The sequence below is a fragment of the Monomorium pharaonis genome, chromosome 8 (assembly GCF_013373865.1).
Source record: "Monomorium pharaonis isolate MP-MQ-018 chromosome 8, ASM1337386v2, whole genome shotgun sequence".
Taxonomy (NCBI): Eukaryota; Metazoa; Arthropoda; class Insecta; order Hymenoptera; family Formicidae; genus Monomorium; species Monomorium pharaonis.
The window spans coordinates 10,149,887-10,170,985 of record NC_050474.1 but is presented as its reverse complement, the minus strand read 5'-3'; the positions used below and the strand labels follow the sequence as shown (position 1 = coordinate 10,170,985).

At 31.4% G+C, this 21,099-nt stretch overlaps 1 protein-coding gene across 2 annotated transcripts in view; it reads left to right on the top strand.

Moving 5' to 3' along the window:
- Positions 1-16,702, top strand: part of LOC105837548 (protein singed) — a 162,090-nt gene extending 145,388 nt beyond the window's left edge. For both annotated transcript variants that reach the window (XM_036290994.1, XM_036290995.1), the window contains one exon: positions 16,375-16,702. In XM_036290994.1, coding sequence (XP_036146887.1) covers positions 16,375-16,580 — 206 coding nt within the window. In that variant the 3' untranslated portion in view covers positions 16,581-16,702. The remainder of the gene's footprint in view (positions 1-16,374) is intronic.
- The last annotated feature ends 4,397 nt before the right edge of the window (positions 16,703-21,099 follow it).

The window sequence follows — 21,099 nt, the reverse complement described above, 5'->3', positions numbered from 1 at the left end:
AATACATTATAATTAATAAGATAAACATTATATAATTATAAACGCAACTAATAACACTGTGTTAAAGATTGTTGAAACGTTTCGACTATACTTAGTCCTCTTCAGTCACAATACATTACCAATATGTATGAACTTAAAACATGAATGAAATGATGGACACGAAAATATAATTAAACAATTAAAAAAGATGACTATTGAACAACCATAAAACAGTTCATTACGTATCAAATTATGTCATAATAAATAAAACGTAAACCAATCAATAATACAATTAAATGAATAATAAAATGAGAAATAATGAATTTTTTTCGTAAGTCGGTTTTCATATTAAAATAAATTTATAAGATCAAAAACGATGGAACCCGTGTTATGTATAACATAAATTGGTATGCGTATTGTAGAAAATTGTAAACTTATATATGTTAATCGCAGATCTTAAAACACAATATTAAAAAGAGCAACAACACACAGAGTATTCGACAAAGCGCTAGAGACAAGTGTAACGTTCGGTATATAGTCAGAGGCAGAATGAGAGAGATTTATTTTCCGTTAGTCATTTTCGACAAAATGTCAAACAAACAATAATAAGAATTGTCAAGACATCCGTGTCTTTCTGTAAATTGATACCATTAACTTGTTCCTTAATATGAATCATTTTTGAAATTAACCTTTTTTGGTATCTTGATTCAGAATCTAATATTTTAACGTTATTCCAATCAAACACGTGGTTATTTTTTAGCACGTGTTCTGTTACCACGGAGTGTCTCGATGATTCCAATTAAAAATTTATTTGTCTACATTATTATTGTTCTTTATTCCATCCTTGTATGGGGGCAAAGCAGCCAATATTTTAATTATGAATACTAGCCAAAGAATAGTAATAAAGTAGATGTTTTAGTTCATATAAATATTCATTATTTTAGTTGGCGCAAAATACACCTAGATAGCACAGAGAGTTAAAAAAAATTTAATTGTATGTCACCAGTTTTGAATTCGTTTTGAGATGCAAAAAAATTCATAATTGATGACATACAATTAAGTTCTTTTTTAACTCTCTGTGCTATCTGGGCATATATCCTCAGGACATCCCAAGAATATCCTCAAGACATGAGTAAAATTTTAATTCATATTAATACTATTACAGAATCTAACAGTCTAAACTTACTTTAGAAGTCCAATTTATACATAAAATATTTATATAAAATATTTACAATAATACAACTATTATATCCTGACAAGATCCCAGGACATCCCGGGACATATTCAGGATGATCCTGAGGGCGTCCTATGCTATCTGGGGATACTCGAACATTGAGTGTGTACACCCAATGATTGAGTGTTTATACTAAAGTTTGGGTTTAAATACTGAATATTTGAAAATATACTCACAACACTTGGGTATGACACTTAATAAATGAGTGTATACATCCAATATAAAATGTGAATACTGAAACGTTGGGGATGCACACTCAATTTCTATCGGTTAAAGGTATACACTAATGCCCGTTTCCACCAACGTGGTTCAAAATTTGAACCGAGTTTAAACTCCGATTAATAATATTTTGCGTTCCACCATTTTTTTAAGTAAAAGTTTAATCGATTGAACGGCGTTCATTGTGAACGCCAATTTTTCGCCGGTTAATAAGTTTGAACAGCGTTTGCAGAAGAATTTTGCGAAACTTCAGTATACTATTGAAGGTTATATGTGCGGTGCATTATTTTCTGTACTTGGCATTATACATATTACGATTAAATTATTATGGCTTATTATGATATTTTATCATCATCCGATGATGAAGAAGATGTTATAAGACATATTGACAGAAGGCCTAGAAGATTTAAATTACGTATGAATTGCTTTGATGATTTGGACGATATTGAATTCAAAATTAGATTTCATTTAAATAAAAACAGTGTTCAAATGTGTTCAGTGTTCAATGTTCATTATTTATTCTTATAAATAAAGTAATAGGATGTATTAATGTGTCAAATATTATAAACTAGGTTAAATTTAATTTTATTTTATATATAAGTATATATATATAAAACACATTATATAGCACCAATCACATCACTCGTTATAAATACAGTTGAAATTAGCACGCATAAAGTATGCGTTCAGTTGATCGAGACAAAGATAAAATTGGAGGAAAGCAAAATAAGGTGACCAAAGATTAAACTGCGTTCAATTTTGAACGTAGTTCACACAAACTCTGATCTGAACCACGTTGGTGGAAACGGGCATTAATATTGAGTGTGTACTCTCAAACATTGGATTAGGAAATATTAAATAAAAACAAAAGCAAAAAAAGCAAGTTCAACCGAAATTAAAGTTAATCTATATTGGTATACCAATTCTATAGAAATGGGCATAAGACGAATATCTAAAATAAACATTCAACTAGAGTGTTCAGCTGGCTTTAAGTATTAATTTGAGTATTACTTTTAACTTGGATGTTTGCCATCTAATTGAGTATTAATTTCAGTGTTATTTTTAAATTTAGAAATAACACTGAAATTAACACTCAATTAGATGGCGAACATCCAAGTTGAGAATAACACTCTAATTAAAAGTACATTAAAGAGCGAACATTCAAGATGAGCGTTTACACTGAACTGAGTGTTTACCCCTTGTCTCTAATTATACTCAACCTGAGTATTCTTTTAAATGTTATTTTTAGAGTTTTTTCCATAAGGGGATCGTGCGTGTGTATTCCATTTAGCAGCGCCAAGTTTTGTGAGAAAGTATTTATTTATAATAAAACATTTAAGTGAATTAAAATATTTATTTATCTGCTTTACATTAATATTCTTTTTCATTCCATCTTTGTATAAGCGCAAAGCAGCCAATATTTTAGTTTTGAATCACCAATGTAAAATTAATTAATCAGATAGTAACATAACTCAGATTTTACACTGACGTCGATGAGATAGATGAGATGTTGTGTGATATAAAATTGTGGATCAGTTAAATGTTATAATTGATAATGAATATTAACAACTATTAATTAGCTTGAATAAAACTTTAAATGTTTTTAATAATACTAATTTTTATTCTTTATTTTAGTAGTAACGTATATAATTGCCTGTACCTTGGTGACAAAATATGGTTCTTATCCTTACAATATTATCAACAGATATTTAACAGATGCACAACTGTACGTCACACTTCATCTATTTAATCATTAACGCCAATGTAAAATTAAATAATCAGAGAGTAACACATAACTCAGATTTTACACTAGTGTCGATGTTTTTCTTTAAGAAAAAAAATTACAAAATCCAAGATAATACTTTGATCATATCAAATTCAATCTAAGTGATATATAATCTGTAAATACTACAAAATGCATGATATCCAAACCAAGTTACCTTTTTAAAAAAGGTAAAAGAAGCGTGTGGTTTTTTTTTTTAAGAAAAAAAATCACAAATCCAAGATAAAACTTTTGATCAAATTCAACCTAAGTAATATACATTACTGAAATGGTATAACTTTGATTATTAAAGTGACAATTATTTTAAACAAAAAATTATTGTATTCACACACACAAATTAACTTCTCTACAAAAATGTAAATATTTTGCACTAATTAAGAATAAACACTACAAAATGAGAGTTTAATTATTAAGCTTTTTTCTCTACAAAAATAATGATATAAAAAAATATGCGCCAATCTATAATAATAGATGTTTATTTTTTGACTGGCATAGTTTGATTTTTCATTAGGTTTGTATCAGACTAGAGATTGATATTGGGATTGAATTGAAATGTAACCAATTAGGAACAAAAACAATATTCTTTAACTTTGCTTTGAATGGTCAAATTCCATTCAATCTCAATCTCAATCTCTAGTTTGATATGGCTTTAAGATTGTCTTAAGTTTGTCTTTAGATACAATTTTGTTAACTACAAGGGTTATTTAATTATAAATTTAAAAAAATTTTAAATACAAGACCAAATAAAAAACAATTGTCAAGAAGCATATTAGCAAGAAATAAAGGGCATAATATTGTTACGAGCGTCGCCCGGTATACTCCGCGACTGCGACTCAGCTGTTCCGAAGCCGATCGATACATTGATTTTACCGAGAGCGTTGTCAATTGTCACGCTCTTGGCAACGTTTGTCAACAACGAGTCTAATCTCGGTCTCGAGCCTTGTCGGACGCGTTAATAAAGCTGCTAAAGTTCAAAAGTGTCTTTCGTTTCCGCGGCGCGCACGTTACCATATTGAGCTGGCAAATAAGTATTTTAATACAAATTACAAATATTAGAAATAAATATTTTAATACAAATAAATATTTTACTACAAAAACTTGATGCCGCTAAACCGAATAATTTGCCAGCTTTCTTTCTTTTTTCTTTGTGCGTGCATCTGAATGTGTGTGTGTGTGTGTGTTTAGTATATAACTTAGATTATAAGGAAGCGATTTTTAATATCTTATGGCGAATTTAGTTGGATTGCACTAGTGCGCACTGGTGCACACAATCGAATTCGCCATTAGTCTTTTATACGTGCGTACGTTCAAATGTTTTTCTCTTTCTCTCTCTCTCTTATGCGTGGGTGTATAATTTTATACGTATTATTTTAATATATAAATTAGTTTCTAAGAAAACAATTTTGTATTAAAACAAATTATTCTGTTTAGCGGCGCGCCAAGTTTTTGTGATAAAATATTAAAATATTTATTTCTAATATTTATAATTCATTTGTATTAAAATACTTATTTGTCAGCTCAATATTATGTCCTTTATTTCTTGCTAACATGCTTTTTGACAATTGTTTTTTATTTGACCTTGTATTTAAAATTTTCTTAAATATATAATTACATAACCTTTGTAATTAACAAAATTGTATTTAAAGACAAACTTAAGACAATCTTAAAGCCATATCAAACTAAAGATTGAGATTGAGATTGAATTGGAATTTGAGCATTCAAAGCAAAGTTAAAGAATATTGGTTTTGTTCCTAATTGGTTACATTTCAATTCAATCCCAATATCAACCATTACGGAAAAAACAATAAAAATAACACTTAGAAAAATAGTTGAGTATAATTTGGGACAAGGGGTAAACACTCAATTCAGTGTAAACACTCAACTTGAGTGTTCGCTATTTAATTTACTTTTAATTAGAGTGTTATTACTCTCAACTTGAATGTTCGCCATCTACCCAGCGAGAAACGATAATGAATTCGACATCAATTCGACGTCTAATCGACATCGAAATGATGATTTCGATGTCGAATCTATGTCGATTCGATGCACTATTTCTCACTGGGTAATTGAGTGTTAATTTCAATGTTAATCCTAAATTTAAGAATAACACTGAAATTAACACTCAATTAGATGGCAAACATTCAAGTTGAAAGTAATACTCAAATTAATACTCAGAGCCAGCTGAACACTCTATAGTTGAATGTTTATTTTAGATATTCGTTTTATGTCAATTTCTACCAATACAGATTAATTTTAATCTCGGTTGAACTTGCTTCTCTTGCTTTTGTTTTTATTTAACATTTTCTAATCCAATTTTTGAGAGTGCACACTCGATATTAAGTGTATACCTTCAACCGATAGATGTTGAGTGTACATTCCCAACGTTTCAGTGTTCACACTTTATGTTGGAAGTATACACTCATTTATTGAGTGTCATATCCAAATGTTGAAAGTATATTTAAATATTCAGTATTTAAATCCAAACTTTGGTATGAACACTCAATCATTGGGTCCCACGTAACACAAAAATTGCCGTTACATCACAGCAATGTTGCAACAACATTGTAATCTTGCAGCAATATTGCTACAATGTAATTGCAATTTTTGTGCTATGTGGGGTGTACACGCACCGGCAGAAATGGTGTCCCGCGACGTTCAGCGCGCGGCGATCACCCACACACGCGAAGCGCCGTACGTGTTACTGGGCGCACGGAGGAGCCGGGGAGATGGGAGAGGAGCGAAAAAAGTGGGGATCGCGCCGGTGTTGCATCCTTCACTAACGTCGCACGTTGAAGAAGGATAGAGCTAAGATGAGTGAGAAGACGTGATACCGACTCGATGGTGTCCCAATATCCGTTTCACTCGCACTCGATACTAATATCGTCTCTCGCTCGCCAATACCGATGCGTCGTGCTTTCCTTTTTCTTTGAGAGGCGGCTATCCGAATGCACGAAGCGTCGACATTTATTCTATTAGCATGTCATTCATTACTTTATATTATGTAAAGTGATAAAATTTAATTTAAAAAAACACAAATTTTTATTGAAATATTAATTATGTTATACATAGAAAGAAAAAAATTCACGTTTATCCCAATTAATTATTGATTCACTTATGATTGCGTAATAATGCTTCTTTTTCATCCCGTAACAAATTTTTGTGTGAAATTATAACCATCGTTACGGATAATTTTCAGACTATAAGAGTTTCTCATCCATTTACAAATTTAGAGTATAAAATTACTTTCTTGTATTGTAAGTAAGCTTGCAAAATTGAATTTACAATTAAATGTAAGTGTATAAAAATAGTGATAGTGATAAAAGATTATAAAGTTTTAAACTTATCTTATCATTTTGTTTAAATTAAAATATATATTTTGTTAATGTTGCAAGGAAAAGGAACAGGCAACAAACGATAATCAAATATTTAAAATATTGTCTAAATTTATTTAATTGAATTGATAAACATATCGCATTATTTCTGTCATGTATTCTGGAATTAGTTTGATAAAATTGTCAGTTTTTGAACAGATATAACTGGGATTTGGTAAGTTTATGTATTTTTTAACTGAATCGAGTAAATAGCATATAAAATTTAATTATGTTAAATGTTAGATGAACAAAAAATTAACTTACAATCTATCTTACAAACTACAATTAACTTACAAACTATCAACATTAAATAAATGTTAAAATAAAATTTTTATTATCTTTTAAAATTATTATTTACATATAATTAAAGTTTCTAATTAAAAAAAACATTATTAAACAAAACAGTTATCGTATGAGTTATTAAATAAATTTTAATAGTTTTTCTTGCGCTTCCAAATTTGCAATATAAAATTAATATTTCTTGTTACTAATAAAATTTGTAGAATTAAAGTTACAATTAAATATAAAAATATACTAATAATAAATTAAAACATAATTGTGTTACTTGTAATGAAATTACAATTAACGTGTTACTTTTACCACCGACGAGAGACTATTAGTAAATAATCTCTCGTCGATGTTTTAACCAGCCTACTGGCCGGAAAATGCCGACCAGCCGGCTTTCTAACACGTGAGACAGCCGTCTCTATTTGCGATGTGAAAATTTTATTGGCCCTGAAAAGGACCGATTGTGGTGTTAGCTGCGGAAGCATTAATAATCCGTCCAGTATCCAGACCGGTCAATAACTTGATTGAGTCGATTAGGCATCGAATTAATCAAGTTTGCAAGAAAGTCTGGTCGGAACCGAAGTTCTTCCCAGATTTCTTTTGCGTGATTGACTAACGCTGCTACCGTCCTCTCCCTTCTTGGTTCCCATCGTCGAACCATTTGTGCCCAGACATTTTCGATCAAATTTAGATCTGGTGAACGAGCAGGCCAGTTAACCAACTTGATCTCCGGATGATTCCGAAACTATGCCTGCGTTTCACGCGAAGTGTGGACTCCAGAATTATCCTGCACTAATCGAATAACTGGCATGTCCTCTACAGAATAAATTGCGCGTACTGATGGAAGAAAAACATCTTCCAGTATGCGAATGTAATCTGCAGAGGTCATTCTTGGAGGAGTCTCCACCAGCTCTCCGATTGTAGTGCCATTAATCCAGCCCCACAATGAGCATGAAATCCTCCCACTTCTGTAAAGAGGCACAACATGGTTCGGATGCAACCGTTGATCTCGTGGTCGCCATACGTGAGGTATGCGGTCGGCAGACGATACGAAAGATTTCTCATCCGTAAAGAACGTTGCCTCCCATTCCTCATGGCTCGTCACCAGGTTTTCCAAAGCAAACGCGATGCGCTGCTCCCGATGAAAGGGAGTCAGCGGAATTTTGCGGGCTGGACGGTAACAGTGATATCCAGCTTCGTTGAGACGTCGCCGGACGGTCCTATCGGATACTTCGACGTTCGTTGCGTTGATCACCTCTTGGATGGTGCCAAAGGGTTGATCAGCAACTGCGGCAACGATAGCCTCAACTTCTTCTGGTTGAGTCTTTCGGGGAGCCCGATTATTTCGACGATGATCATGCAAAGCATGATCACCGCCATCCGTAAAACGCTGTATCCATCGTCGGACAGTTTTCACAGAACACGAAATTTCAGCAGCAATTTCAGCTACTGATCTTCCGGTCTGCCACTGCCCAACAATACGACCTCGCATCTCCGGACACAAGTTTTTAGGCATCGTTATCACAATTGCAGAATTACGTCCGCTCAGTGCTATGACACCACGATAAATAATTTAATAAGCAAAAATAGTAACAAACATTTGAAATATGCGGTCTCCTAGTAACAAAACAACAAGCAAAAGAAGAAAAAAGAACGATACATATGGTTCACCGTGTGAGTGAGACACATAAGCTGGAATGAAAAACTATTAAAATTTATTTAATAACTCATACGATAACTGTTTTGTTTAATAATGTTTTTTTTAATTAGAAACTTTAATTATATGTAAATAATAATTTTAAAAGATAATAAAAATTTTATTTTAACATTTATTTAATGTTGATAGTTTGTAAGTTAATTGTAGTTTGTAAGATAGATTGTAAGTTAATTTTTTGTTCATCTAACATTTAACATAATTAAATTTTATATGCTATTTACTCGATTCAGTTAAAAAATACATAAACTTACCAAATCCCAGTTATATCTGTTCAAAAACTGACAATTTTATCAAACTAATTCCAGAATACATGACAGAAATAATGCGATATGTTTATCAATTCAATTAAATAAATTTAGACAATATTTTAAATATTTGATTATCGTTTGTTGCCTGTTCCTTTTCCTTGCAACATTAACAAAATATATATTTTAATTTAAACAAAATGATAAGATAAGTTTAAAACTTTATAATCTTTTATCACTATCACTATTTTTATACACTTACATTTAATTGTAAATTCAATTTTGCAAGCTTACTTACAATACAAGAAAGTAATTTTATACTCTAAATTTGTAAATGGATGAGAAACTCTTATAGTCTGAAAATTATCCGTAACGATGGTTATAATTTCACACAAAAATTTGTTACGGGATGAAAAAGAAGCATTATTACGCAATCATAAGTGAATCAATAATTAATTGGGATAAACGTGAATTTTTTTCTTTCTATGTATAACATAATTAATATTTCAATAAAAATTTGTGTTTTTTTAAATTAAATTTTATCACTTTACATAATATAAAGTAATGAATGACATGCTAATAGAATAAATGTCGACGCTTCGTGCATTCGGATAGCCGCCTCTCAAAGAAAAAGGAAAGCACGACGCATCGGTATTGGCGAGCGAGAGACGATATTAGTATCGAGTGCGAGTGAAACGGATATTGGGACACCATCGAGTCGGTATCACGTCTTCTCACTCATCTTAGCTCTATCCTTCTTCAACGTGCGACGTTAGTGAAGGATGCAACACCGGCGCGATCCCCACTTTTTTCGCTCCTCTCCCATCTCCCCGGCTCCTCCGTGCGCCCAGTAACACGTACGGCGCTTCGCGTGTGTGGGTGATCGCCGCGCGCTGAACGTCGCGGGACACCATTTCTGCCGGTGCGTGTACACACTCAATGTTCGAGTATAAACACTCAATCTTTACTGTAAATACTCAAGATTTGAGCGTATACACCTAAATTTGGGAGTAAACTCCCAAAATCGAGTATTAACACTCAATTTTGAGTTTAAACTCTCAAAATTAGAGTGTTTTTTTCCGTAAGGGTAGGCTGCCTGCTTGGTAAAGTCATATTGAATTTAATAAATAGTTTTTTAGTTTCGGTTCTTGCAATAAATTTAAAGACCGATATTTGTAAAGTTTGTTTATAAGAGTTTGTTTATACGTCTCTGAGCGCGTTCAACGGACGGAACGGATCAGTGAGCGCTCAGTGATTCTCTAATATGATTGGATATGGTCTTGCCTTTAGTTCTTCGTTGGCTTTAGGAACAGAAACTAATCATAGTAAAGAATTACTGAGCGCTCACTAATCCGCTCCGTCTGCTGCTGAACGCGCCCATTGATTCATGATATTTAAAAACTGTTTTTATAAGACGATTTTAACTGTGAATATCAGTTGAATGAAGATTAAAAATGTAAAAAATTATAATATGTCATGAGTAGAAAATTCAAACTATAAAAAGTAACGGTAAAAGTAACTGTTAAATTCGTTACCGTTACTAAAAAATGTACCGTTACTAAAACTACATTACCATTACAGTTACAAAAAAAAGTAACGCCGTTATCAGTCCGTTACCAAAAAAAAGGTAATTGTAACGGTAACGGCGTTACAAAGTAATGCGTTACTTTCCAACCCTGGTTATTTTTATATTTTTGCAATGTTAAAAAAATATGAATGCAATTTTATTTACAACAACATTGTAAATGTTATTTTAACATTACCAAAACCTCCAAAATAAAGCCACCCCAGTGAACACATTTTATAGCGGCAATATAACATGGAAGTTACATGTAATTTAACATTGTTATTCTTGTGATATGTAGGTGCTATATGACACGGAAATAACCTGTTATGTAATATTTGTTATACGCAAGTGATATAGCTGTTATACATCGTTTTGGCGTTACAGTTATTCAACAAAAATTGTATAATCGTAACATAACACGTTCGTATCAATGTTATTACGGAACGATGCGTCGTAGTTGACTCAGAAATCAGACAACATTATAACATCCTGAATGACAGATCTATTTGATAATAAAAAAAATTGTTATAAAGAATAATGTTTTCAAAAATAACGGTTTGTCTACAATTACTGCGCACAAAAAATGCACAAAATCTAAATTCAACATGTGCTGAACAAAAACAGAATAATAAATGTATACTATTCAATTTTTCTTAGAATTATGACCTATATTATAGTTAACCATCTAATTAATCATTTGAAGGCTTCAAAGATTAGTGCTAAATAGATCGCAATTTCCATCAAATTCCCAGCTAGCCAGACCTGTTAAAATCACATATCGTAAAAGCTTTACAACAAGGATTGTTTCAATTTTGACAACAATTTTATGACAAGTAATTGTCTGTTGCTTTGTTTTCTAAAAGTTTCGAGCAAATTTACGGCAAAAGTTTTCATCACACGATGCTGCAAATAACAGAGAAAGACTTGTACATAAATATTACGTATAGAAATTATAAGATTTGTTCCGACACGATAAAATGCAAAATTTAAGCAAATAACAGAACAAATCTTGCTACACGACATGACAATAAATTTATGGCAGAAACAGGAAATCTTGTTAAGCACAGAATAACGGCAAATTAGTAGCAAGAACAAAATAAAACTTGCCGAGCATACTTTCGCAACAAAAATTGCGACACGGTGTGTCCATAAATAGCTTAGTTTTTGTTGGCAAGGCTTGTCGCAAATAGTATGACGCACATTTTATGCAAATAACAGGGCTGCATTATCGGGTTTTAAACTTTATTTCTGACTTTACTATCTATCTCGAGATGACGCATTTCTCGTGAAAAAGATTAACTACTGGATTAATAAAAGGGGCTCGTCGAGAACAGAGAACCAAGTACGATTGCACCATTCACATTTGATATTGGACTAATCAGTCTAATATTTCAGTCTAATAATCATCTTTGTTGATCTAATTTTCGACAATATTTGTCCTGTTCTTGCCACAAATTTGTTATCATATTGTACATAGCAAGGTTTGCCTTGTTTTTGCCACAAATTTGCTATCATGCTATGTACAGCAAGGTTTACTCTATTCTTGCCACAAATTTGCTATCATATTGTGTACAGCAAGGTTTGCCTTGTTCTTGCTGCAAATTTGTTGTTACCCAGGTAGCAAGGTGATGTCTAATTGACGGCATTTTTTGGTTATTTTATGACGAAGCAGACGTCATAATGTCGAGATAAAATGACGTCTAAATGTCGTAAAACTGACGTACATTTGTCTCATCTTAACGACGTCATATATTGACGTCAAAAATACGTCATTATTTTCATATTATTGACGTCATTTTCAAGAAGCTAGTATCGTACATTTGACGGTATTTTATTGTTATTTTTATGACAAAACATAGGTTTTTAGATTACATTTAATAAAGACGACATTTTAACGTCATTTTTATGACTATCCCAGGTAGTAAAAGCCATTATTTTGACGTTTTAGAAAATATTTCGGGTACATGTCCTATATATGCAGTACTTGCATTATGAAAATATCAAAATAACATAATTATAATGTAAAAAAAAAATTTACGTTGTTTCTCAACAAGCATCGTTACCCACCAAACCATAGTCACATCTGGGATTGCCTAACTTCCGCGGTCACCCATCCAACTCTGAACCGCCGTCGACGTTGCTTGACTTCGAAGATCGTACGCTACCTAGCCCTTTGTGATGATCCATGAACACTTGATGATCATGAATACATATTTGTTATAAATCAGTTCAATAGATGCGAGAAACATGAAACTTGTAGTTAACTAATATTTTTATAAATAAATATAAATTTACAGTTTTTTTCCTGATTTTTACATATCCAAAATAATATGTGAAATAACTTATAGAAATATGTTTTTGCTTTGTTCTTTTGATAAAGCTAAATTATACCTCAGACAAAACGCAATATTTATAAAATATTGATAAAATATTTATAATATTTATTTAAATATTTTATAAATATTTATCCAAATATTTTATAAATATTTTTGTGGTCTTAGATTTGACAAATCATAAAGATTTATCATAAATATTATAAAAATATTTATGAAATATTTATAAATATATTTACAAAATATTACTTATACAAATCTTTATCTTTTATTTACCATAAATATTATATAAAATATTTAATCTATATTTTAATATGTTGAATAAAGATTTTTTTCTTCGTATATATAAAATGTGTAAAATATTTTTATAATATTTTGAAAAAATAAATATTAATAAATATTAATAAATATTTATCATAAATATTATGTGCTGCCTGGGATGATTCTAAAATATTGATAGTATTAATTATATAAAATATTATATTAATTTTAATAATGTTGTTTATTAACCAATCTTTAAATAATGATTAATAGTTATAGGTAGCAAGGTGTCGTCCCCTAGACCTCAATAATTTGTCATTTGAGGTTAAATCGTCAATTATTACAAAGAATTATAGTTAACGTCAGTAATTAGTCACTAATAAAATCTTATTAATACGTCGTAAAATGATCAATTAACTGACGTTATTAATTAGTCAAGAATATGACGTCGGAAATACGTTGTAGGATGGATAAATGACTGACGTAATTAATAGGTCAAAAAATGACGTTACTATTACGTCTTAATTTGGTAACATGACGTCTGCGACCTTAAATGACGAATTATTGACGTCGTATTAACGTCACCTTGCTACCTGGGTATGCTTTACTAGTAAATTTTAGGGAGCGTCCCAGATGCGCACAGTAATAAACGGACACAGCAGGCTGAGTGAAACGAACACAGTAACAAACGGACACAAACCAAACGGACACAGTAATAAACGGACACAGTAACAAACGGACACAGTAACAAACGGACACAGTGCGAAACGGACACAGTAACAAACGGACACAGACCAAATGCGCACGGACCAAATGCACACGGACCAAATGCGCACACTGCACATGCGCACACTGCACGTGCGCACGGACCAAATGCAATCCATGTACATTGCAAGCAGAGTAAAGTCCACATAGGTTAGCGACTTGGACGGGGTGGGTGCGGGAGGGGGGCCGAAGGCCTCCCTTGCACCCCCCCCCGTGTGTGTGTGTGTGTGTGTGTGTGTGTGTGTGTGTGTGTGTGTGTGTGTGTGTGTGTGTGTGTGTGTGTGTGTGTGTGTGCGTGTGCGTGTGCGTGCAAAGCATTCACTGCATCACATGGGTTTGCGACTTTCCGTGTATGCATTTGGTCTGTGCGCATGTGCAATGTGCGCATTTGGTCTGTGTCCGTTTCGCTCTGTGCGCATTTGGTCTGTGTCCGTTTGTTACTGTGTCCGTTTCGCACTGTGTCCGTTTGTTACTGTGTCCGTTTCGCACTGTGTCCGTTTGTTACTGTGTCCGTTTCGCACTGTGTCCGTTTATTACTGTGTCCGTTTGGTCTGTGTCCGTTTGTTACTGTGTCCGTTTCACTCAGCTTGTGTTCGTTTATTACTGTGCGCATCTGGGACTCACTCAAATTTTACCCTGTTATTTGCATAAAATATGGGTCATACTATTTACAACAAGCCTTGCCAGCAAAAGCTAAGCTTAATGCGGACACACCTTGTCGTAATTTTGTTGCAAAGGTTTGCTCGAGTTTGCGGCAAACTTCGCGCAAAGTTTGCATCATTTTGCTAGCTGGGTTATTAAGGTTATGGAAAAAGATAAATTTAACAATGAAATTAATAAGTAAATAAATTAATGCTATTTATTTTTAATATGTTTTGCAAAATTTAATTGCTTTTATAAAAAATAATATAGTTGCGTCAGTTTATAACATATAGGTAGACAATAACAAGTACCCATATCGATGAGTCAAATTGGCGTAGCAGGTAAAGTACAAGGTTCGTCATCCTAACGTCCCGGGTTCAAACCTAGCAGCGGCAAGTAAGAATAAAATAAAAAATAACATAATTTAAATTTAATTAATTAATAAAAATTTATCCTAAATTTAGTATGTACTGTTGATAAAAATAATTTTAAAAAATGAATTTTTTTAAATTTTTTTTTGTAACTGTTGTGTGACGGTTACATAACATGTAATTATAACATGTTATATTGCTGAGTCGAAAATTGTAACTTACATGTAAGTTACGTGTAACTTCAGAGTAACGTAACCTGTTATATTCGGTTACATTGCTGTTACACTGCTTCTATATTACTGTGTTCACTGGGACGTTTCTTCATAATGATGTTGTATACAACGTTAAAAACTATATGCTTAGAAACGTTATTATGTTAGTGAATAACAATGGGCACATTCAGCAGACTCAACAGCTAAGTAGCAATCGAACATGATTGGTTCTGACTTATAGAACCAACAAATCAACGGCATTATTCAACGGAAAATTTAGTAATGTTCAACTGTTGAGTCTGCTGAATGCAGCCATTATAATAACGTTGCAGCAATGATTTTTTACTTACTGGATATGATCAAATTTTTATAAATGCGGCATGGGTAACGAGTATTGCGCCCCTGAGCAGAACTCCCCAAGTCGTGCACCGATGCGATTCAAAGATTAGGCGTGCATGCGAGTTCTTAGTTTTATTAAAACATAAAATGAATTTTATAATAAGCATTAGTAATTTAATTGATTATGTTGGAAGTGGTTTGAGAGTGTATGTCGAAGGGGAGAATGTGCTAAAGGCAAATCACCTTATGTACGTGGGAATAACATTCAAAAAAGTAGAAGAAATGAAAATAATGTGCTTGTGCTTGAAATTAAATTTGTTTGGCCCACCATACAAAATTAATTTAGTTATCAATATATATATAGCTAATAGAATAAGTATATTTTGCATATGTTTCTGCAAAGCAGGCTTGTCTGGCAAATGTAAACATAGAATTGCGTTATTAATGCACTTAACTAGATAAATATCAACAATTTTATTTTTATACATTGTGATGCATAATTTCACTACTTTTTTTATTTAATATATTTGGAGTAAACACTTCTTTTTTTATAATTAAATTTTTTGATGAAATAGCTCCCTTTTTCAATTTAAAAATTTTGCTGGCTAATCCTAAAACAAATATTGTTCTTTATTATAATATACCTAATACATAATTTTAATGTATTAAAATTTAATTGTATATATTTAATATGTATTTATCAATTGGATAGTAATCTTTTTTAGTATAATGCAGACTACATATAAACATGTGTTTTGTTACATTTTGGGTTATGCTGCACCTGCTTATCCACTTTTTTTAAATCTTCATTTTTTGGAAACTTGTGAAAAATTACGTCCCCTTATTTTAACTGCTTTTTACAATTATTAATACTGCAGTAATCTCGCCTTTCTCTTTTTGAATGCCATTCTTCAAAATTGTTTATTATTTTTGAATTGTGTTTGTACACGACTTGGAGGGTTCTGCTTGGGGCCGCTAGAGGCGCGTACACTCGTTACCCATGCCGAATAATTGATTTTTTTTCTATTCGTCTGTTCGTTGATTACAGGACAAAATGGAAAATACTGGCATGCAGACAGTGAAGGCGTGACTGTGGACTCGGACGTGCCGTCTGACGGCTTCTACCTGGAGCTACGGGAGCCATCACGAATTTGTATCAAGTGCGTGGATGGCCGGTATCTCGTCGCAGGCAAGAATGGCGCACTGCGCTTGGGCGAGTCAGAGTACGAGTCCGCCACGAAGTGGGAATTTTAAAGTGAAGGATACTAAAACAAAAATACAACAAGAGCAAAATGTGTATGCTCCACTGCTTCTTTAGCTTCATGATCATAATTTGCAGCATCGTTGTCTCTTGAAATAAAACAACGGCAAAAGAATTCGTGCTGCTTCCTATGACGTACTTAATTAATCGAGTATATTGCGCCACGTCGAAATGATACAGTTTACAGTATTCGACGTTTTAATGTATCTTTTTTTTATCTTAAAACTTCGTGGATTTACATATTCAAGACTGACGGTTTATCCATATAACGCAAAAGTCCAAGAAACGTCCAGAAGATCTGCTATTATGGTCTATTTCATACGTAATACACACACACACACACACACACAAAATATTTATATCTTTTATATCTTTATATATATATATATATATATATATATATATATATATATACAGTGATCAACAAAATTATCACATAGGTAAATTTATGTCCAAATATTGTATAATTTCAAATAAGCATAACATCACGAAAGATCTTCACATTTTATAATAAGTTTTCAAAGAGCATTTTAAAGCGAAACTTGCAAACGCAAAAATTCTGATTTTAATAAAATTTGGCATAAATGTAGAGGGGTTAAATACATGAATTTAGAAATTTTCAGTTATTAGAGCCAAAAACGGTTTGAAGAGATAAAACTACCCTTCAAAGATAAAGACATTTTTTCTTTTTTCAATATATCTCTTAAATTAAACGAAATATAAAAAAATATTTTATAAAAAAGTTTATCAGTATAAACACCTCTAGTTAACTATGCTGTTCATTTTTTGAAAAATATTTCTAAATTTATGTATTTACCTCTTCTACATTTATGCAAAGTTTTATTAAAATTGGAACTTGAATACAATAAATAATTAGCATTAGAAGGGGCATAAAAAGAAATTTTGAAAAAAAAAAGTTTTTTTTTATAAACAGCATAGTTAAATAGAGGTATTTATACTGTTAAACTTTTGTATAAAATATTTTTTGATATTTCGTTTAATTTACGAGATATATCGAGAAAATGCAAAATTATGAAGGATAGTTTTACCCCTTCAAATCGTTTTTTGGCTTCAACTAAAAATTTCTAAATTTATGTATTTATCCCTTCTACATTTATCCCAAGTTTTATTAAAATCAGAAGTTTCGGGTTCACGAGATTTCCTTGTTAATTTTTTTGTTTTTAAGAGCAATGATTTGCGTATATTGAATTTCATTCAGATGAGGAAAACGACAATTCGTTCAACCATGCCAATAGGACAGAAAAAAACAATAACAGCTTTCAACAGAATTAAATTTCATTTTTTTAATGCTTTATTTGCAAAATTCCAGATAAACAAGCATGCTGTAGCATTTTAAGCAACTAACGTTACATATGTTATATATTTGCTATACATGTACTGACTTCAAAATAAAACACATTATGAATTTAGCAACATGACTACTTACGTACAATCAGTTGTGGACATTTTAAAAAGAAAACAGCAATAATGGTACATTATATTGTTTGCGATATAACAGTAACATAACAGAAACGAATGATTGATAACAAATTGATCTTGACACATTGCTATCAATTTGCTGTTGTTAAAAATAGAATTTATATGAGTCCTGACAAACAATGCTGTCTCATCTTGTTCCGAATTAGTCTAAATTAATTAGTTGCTGCAACAACTGTTGGCAACATGATTGCAACATCAATACGGTGGAATATTATATGTTGACTTTTTCACGATTAAGTTCTAAGCGATCAAAGTTAAAGTGACCATTTTTTATTTAAACTTTAAACTTTAAGAGTACCTTCTTTGTTGTAGCGTAAAAAAAGGCAATTTTTGGAAAATTTTTTTGGAAAAAATAAAAACGATAGACACTTCTCTGTTTTGTATTTTATTTATTATACTTTAATGTATATTTAAGAATTTTTTAAAATCAATTTTATATATTAATTATGAAGAAAAGTGAGACGGTCGAAATCTTTGCACGCAGAACATGGCCTCATGGCGGAAGTCTTAGAGATTATAAAAGTCGTTTGAAATAATTGAGCAAAACATTTTCTTGATCAATATGATTGTTGTTCTAGAATAGACTATAAGAAAATAATTCGGATACAAATTGGTAATTGGCAATACAAATTGGCGACTTTTATAAAAAATAATCATTTTTTGTGCCTTATTTTTTCAATAATTTTTGTTGCTAAAAAAATTATCATAGATATTGATGTAGTGTGTAGTCTGTTCCATGAAGAAAACGACTTTTATAATCTCTAAGACTTCCACCATAAGGCCATGTTCTGCGTGCAAAGATTTCGACCGTCTCACTTTTCTCCATAACTAATATATAAAATTGACTTTAAAAAATTCTTAAATATACATTAAAGTATAATAAATAAAATACAAAACAGAGAAGTGCCTATGTTTTTTATTTTTTCCAAAAAAATTTTCCAAAACATTGCTTTATATTTTAAAGAAAGGTTAGAGGTGATTTTATTAAAATTTTAACCTGATAAGGTAGAATGCACTCTTGATAACTCGGTAAAAAAAATTGCACAACATTTTAGGAGTGCTTAAATTAAAGGAAAAAGATCCCACTACAAGATATAAGTAGAAAGTTTTCTTGTTGTTTTTCACAATAGCTGTAGCAAAGTTGCATTAAAAAATTTTATTTTAACGAATCAAACTTTATCACTGTACCGTTTTATGAAAAAAGGTAATTAAGACCGCAAAAAACATTTAAAAAAATTTTTAAGCTTTAAAATACTTTTAAAAAATTAATGCCATGGTTTTTTGCGATGTTATGCTTATTTGAAATTATCCAAAATTTTAAGACAAAAATTTTCTTAAGTGATAATTTTGTTGACCAATGTATTATAGTACATACAGTTTGCCACGCTGTGAGCTCGATTTAATATTTTTTATATGTATTTCCATACAGCTCAGAATCAACAACTAATAATAATGTAATATCAGTATTATAATTTTCTACTCATTAATGTATTTTTTACGTATAATATGATTATTGAGTGAAAAGTTATAACATTAACATTGCTGTTAATAAGAATTTTTTACTAGAATATAACATTTTAGCAATGTTCTAGCAACATTGCTGGAATGATTTGTGCTATTTAAGTTACGTTTATTCGTAATTTTGCGATGGTAATCGCAGAACTGATGTAACAACAATTGTTATGTTTTGGTTTACGTAATCCTTAATCTGAAATTAAAGAAATTTATATAATAATATAATCAGTAAGAAATTGCGCATTCCAGAAAGAGCATAGATTTTTCTTTTCATTCACAGTGTGGCGATGCGTCTTTACTATCGTTATGGGTTTTTACAACTTTTTATATATGTATTAGACAGATTATTTAAAGAAAAAAAATATATAATATATATCAGCGAAAAAGATGTTCATTGAAAAAGATGTAGATCTAATATAGCATCCTTACGTACATCATCCGACAGTGGGTCGCAAAAGCTTATAACACTTTATTTTTCACAAACATCTCTGCTTGTAAAGTGATTAAATGTAATTAATTATATGCATAGGTAAGAACCAATTGCTCTCGGTGAACAGCCTGTGTCTCAAAAAGTGTTGTAACCTTTTTACAATTGATGTAATCTCCAATATTCAATAGAAATTTTTATAGAAGTTTTTCTGGAAACAAAAATGCTTCTATCTAGAAATCCTATCGGATCATCGTACGTTGAATGTCGGATGCTATGTGAATCCTACCTAATCCAACCAATATCACTGCCTATAAATTAGACTTTCCAGTCAGAGCTACCAATTTTGAAGATCTGGCACCGAGTTGGTACACCTTTGGTTTTGTTTCGTTCCGTGCTACATGTATAATAATAAAACAAGTGAGATGATAATAACAGCGTGCAAGGAGCCAATGAGTACAATAATGTTTGAAAAATATTTTTATAATGTTTGAGAAACATTTTTTTTTAAACATTTTTTAAATTTTAATTACAACTAACAAGCACGTTACATGTAACTTTTTGTGTTTGCTGGGTCGCTACACGTGGAAAGTTGCAAACTCATCTGATATACTCCTATACTGAATAATTATATGTCGTAATTATGAAACTTTTTTTGTTAATAACTTTTTAACGAATCACGAGCGACGGCTAAAATCTTTTCAAGGTCACTCAGGAGAGTGACCTCGACAACATATGTCAAGGCCAAGGTTATCAGGGTTCCCTAATCGGTATTCACCCATTTTAAAAAACATTTACGTAATGGGATAAGTCCCCTTTTTCTCACGAAAAAAATGTTTATTTTACATTTAAAAAAATATTCTTTTATTATTTAATAAGCATTTAACGTTTAAACAAATTCTTTTTTAAATATTTATTATTATATTAAACATTTGCTTAATGTTTTAAGAGCAAAAAGTTGGTTGTATTATTCAATAATTTTGATAAATTCAACGTAACCTCACCAGTTTCGTTTAGCATCTTAATTTCTACGATAATTTAAGAGAGAAGACTATACATGTTTCAGCCGA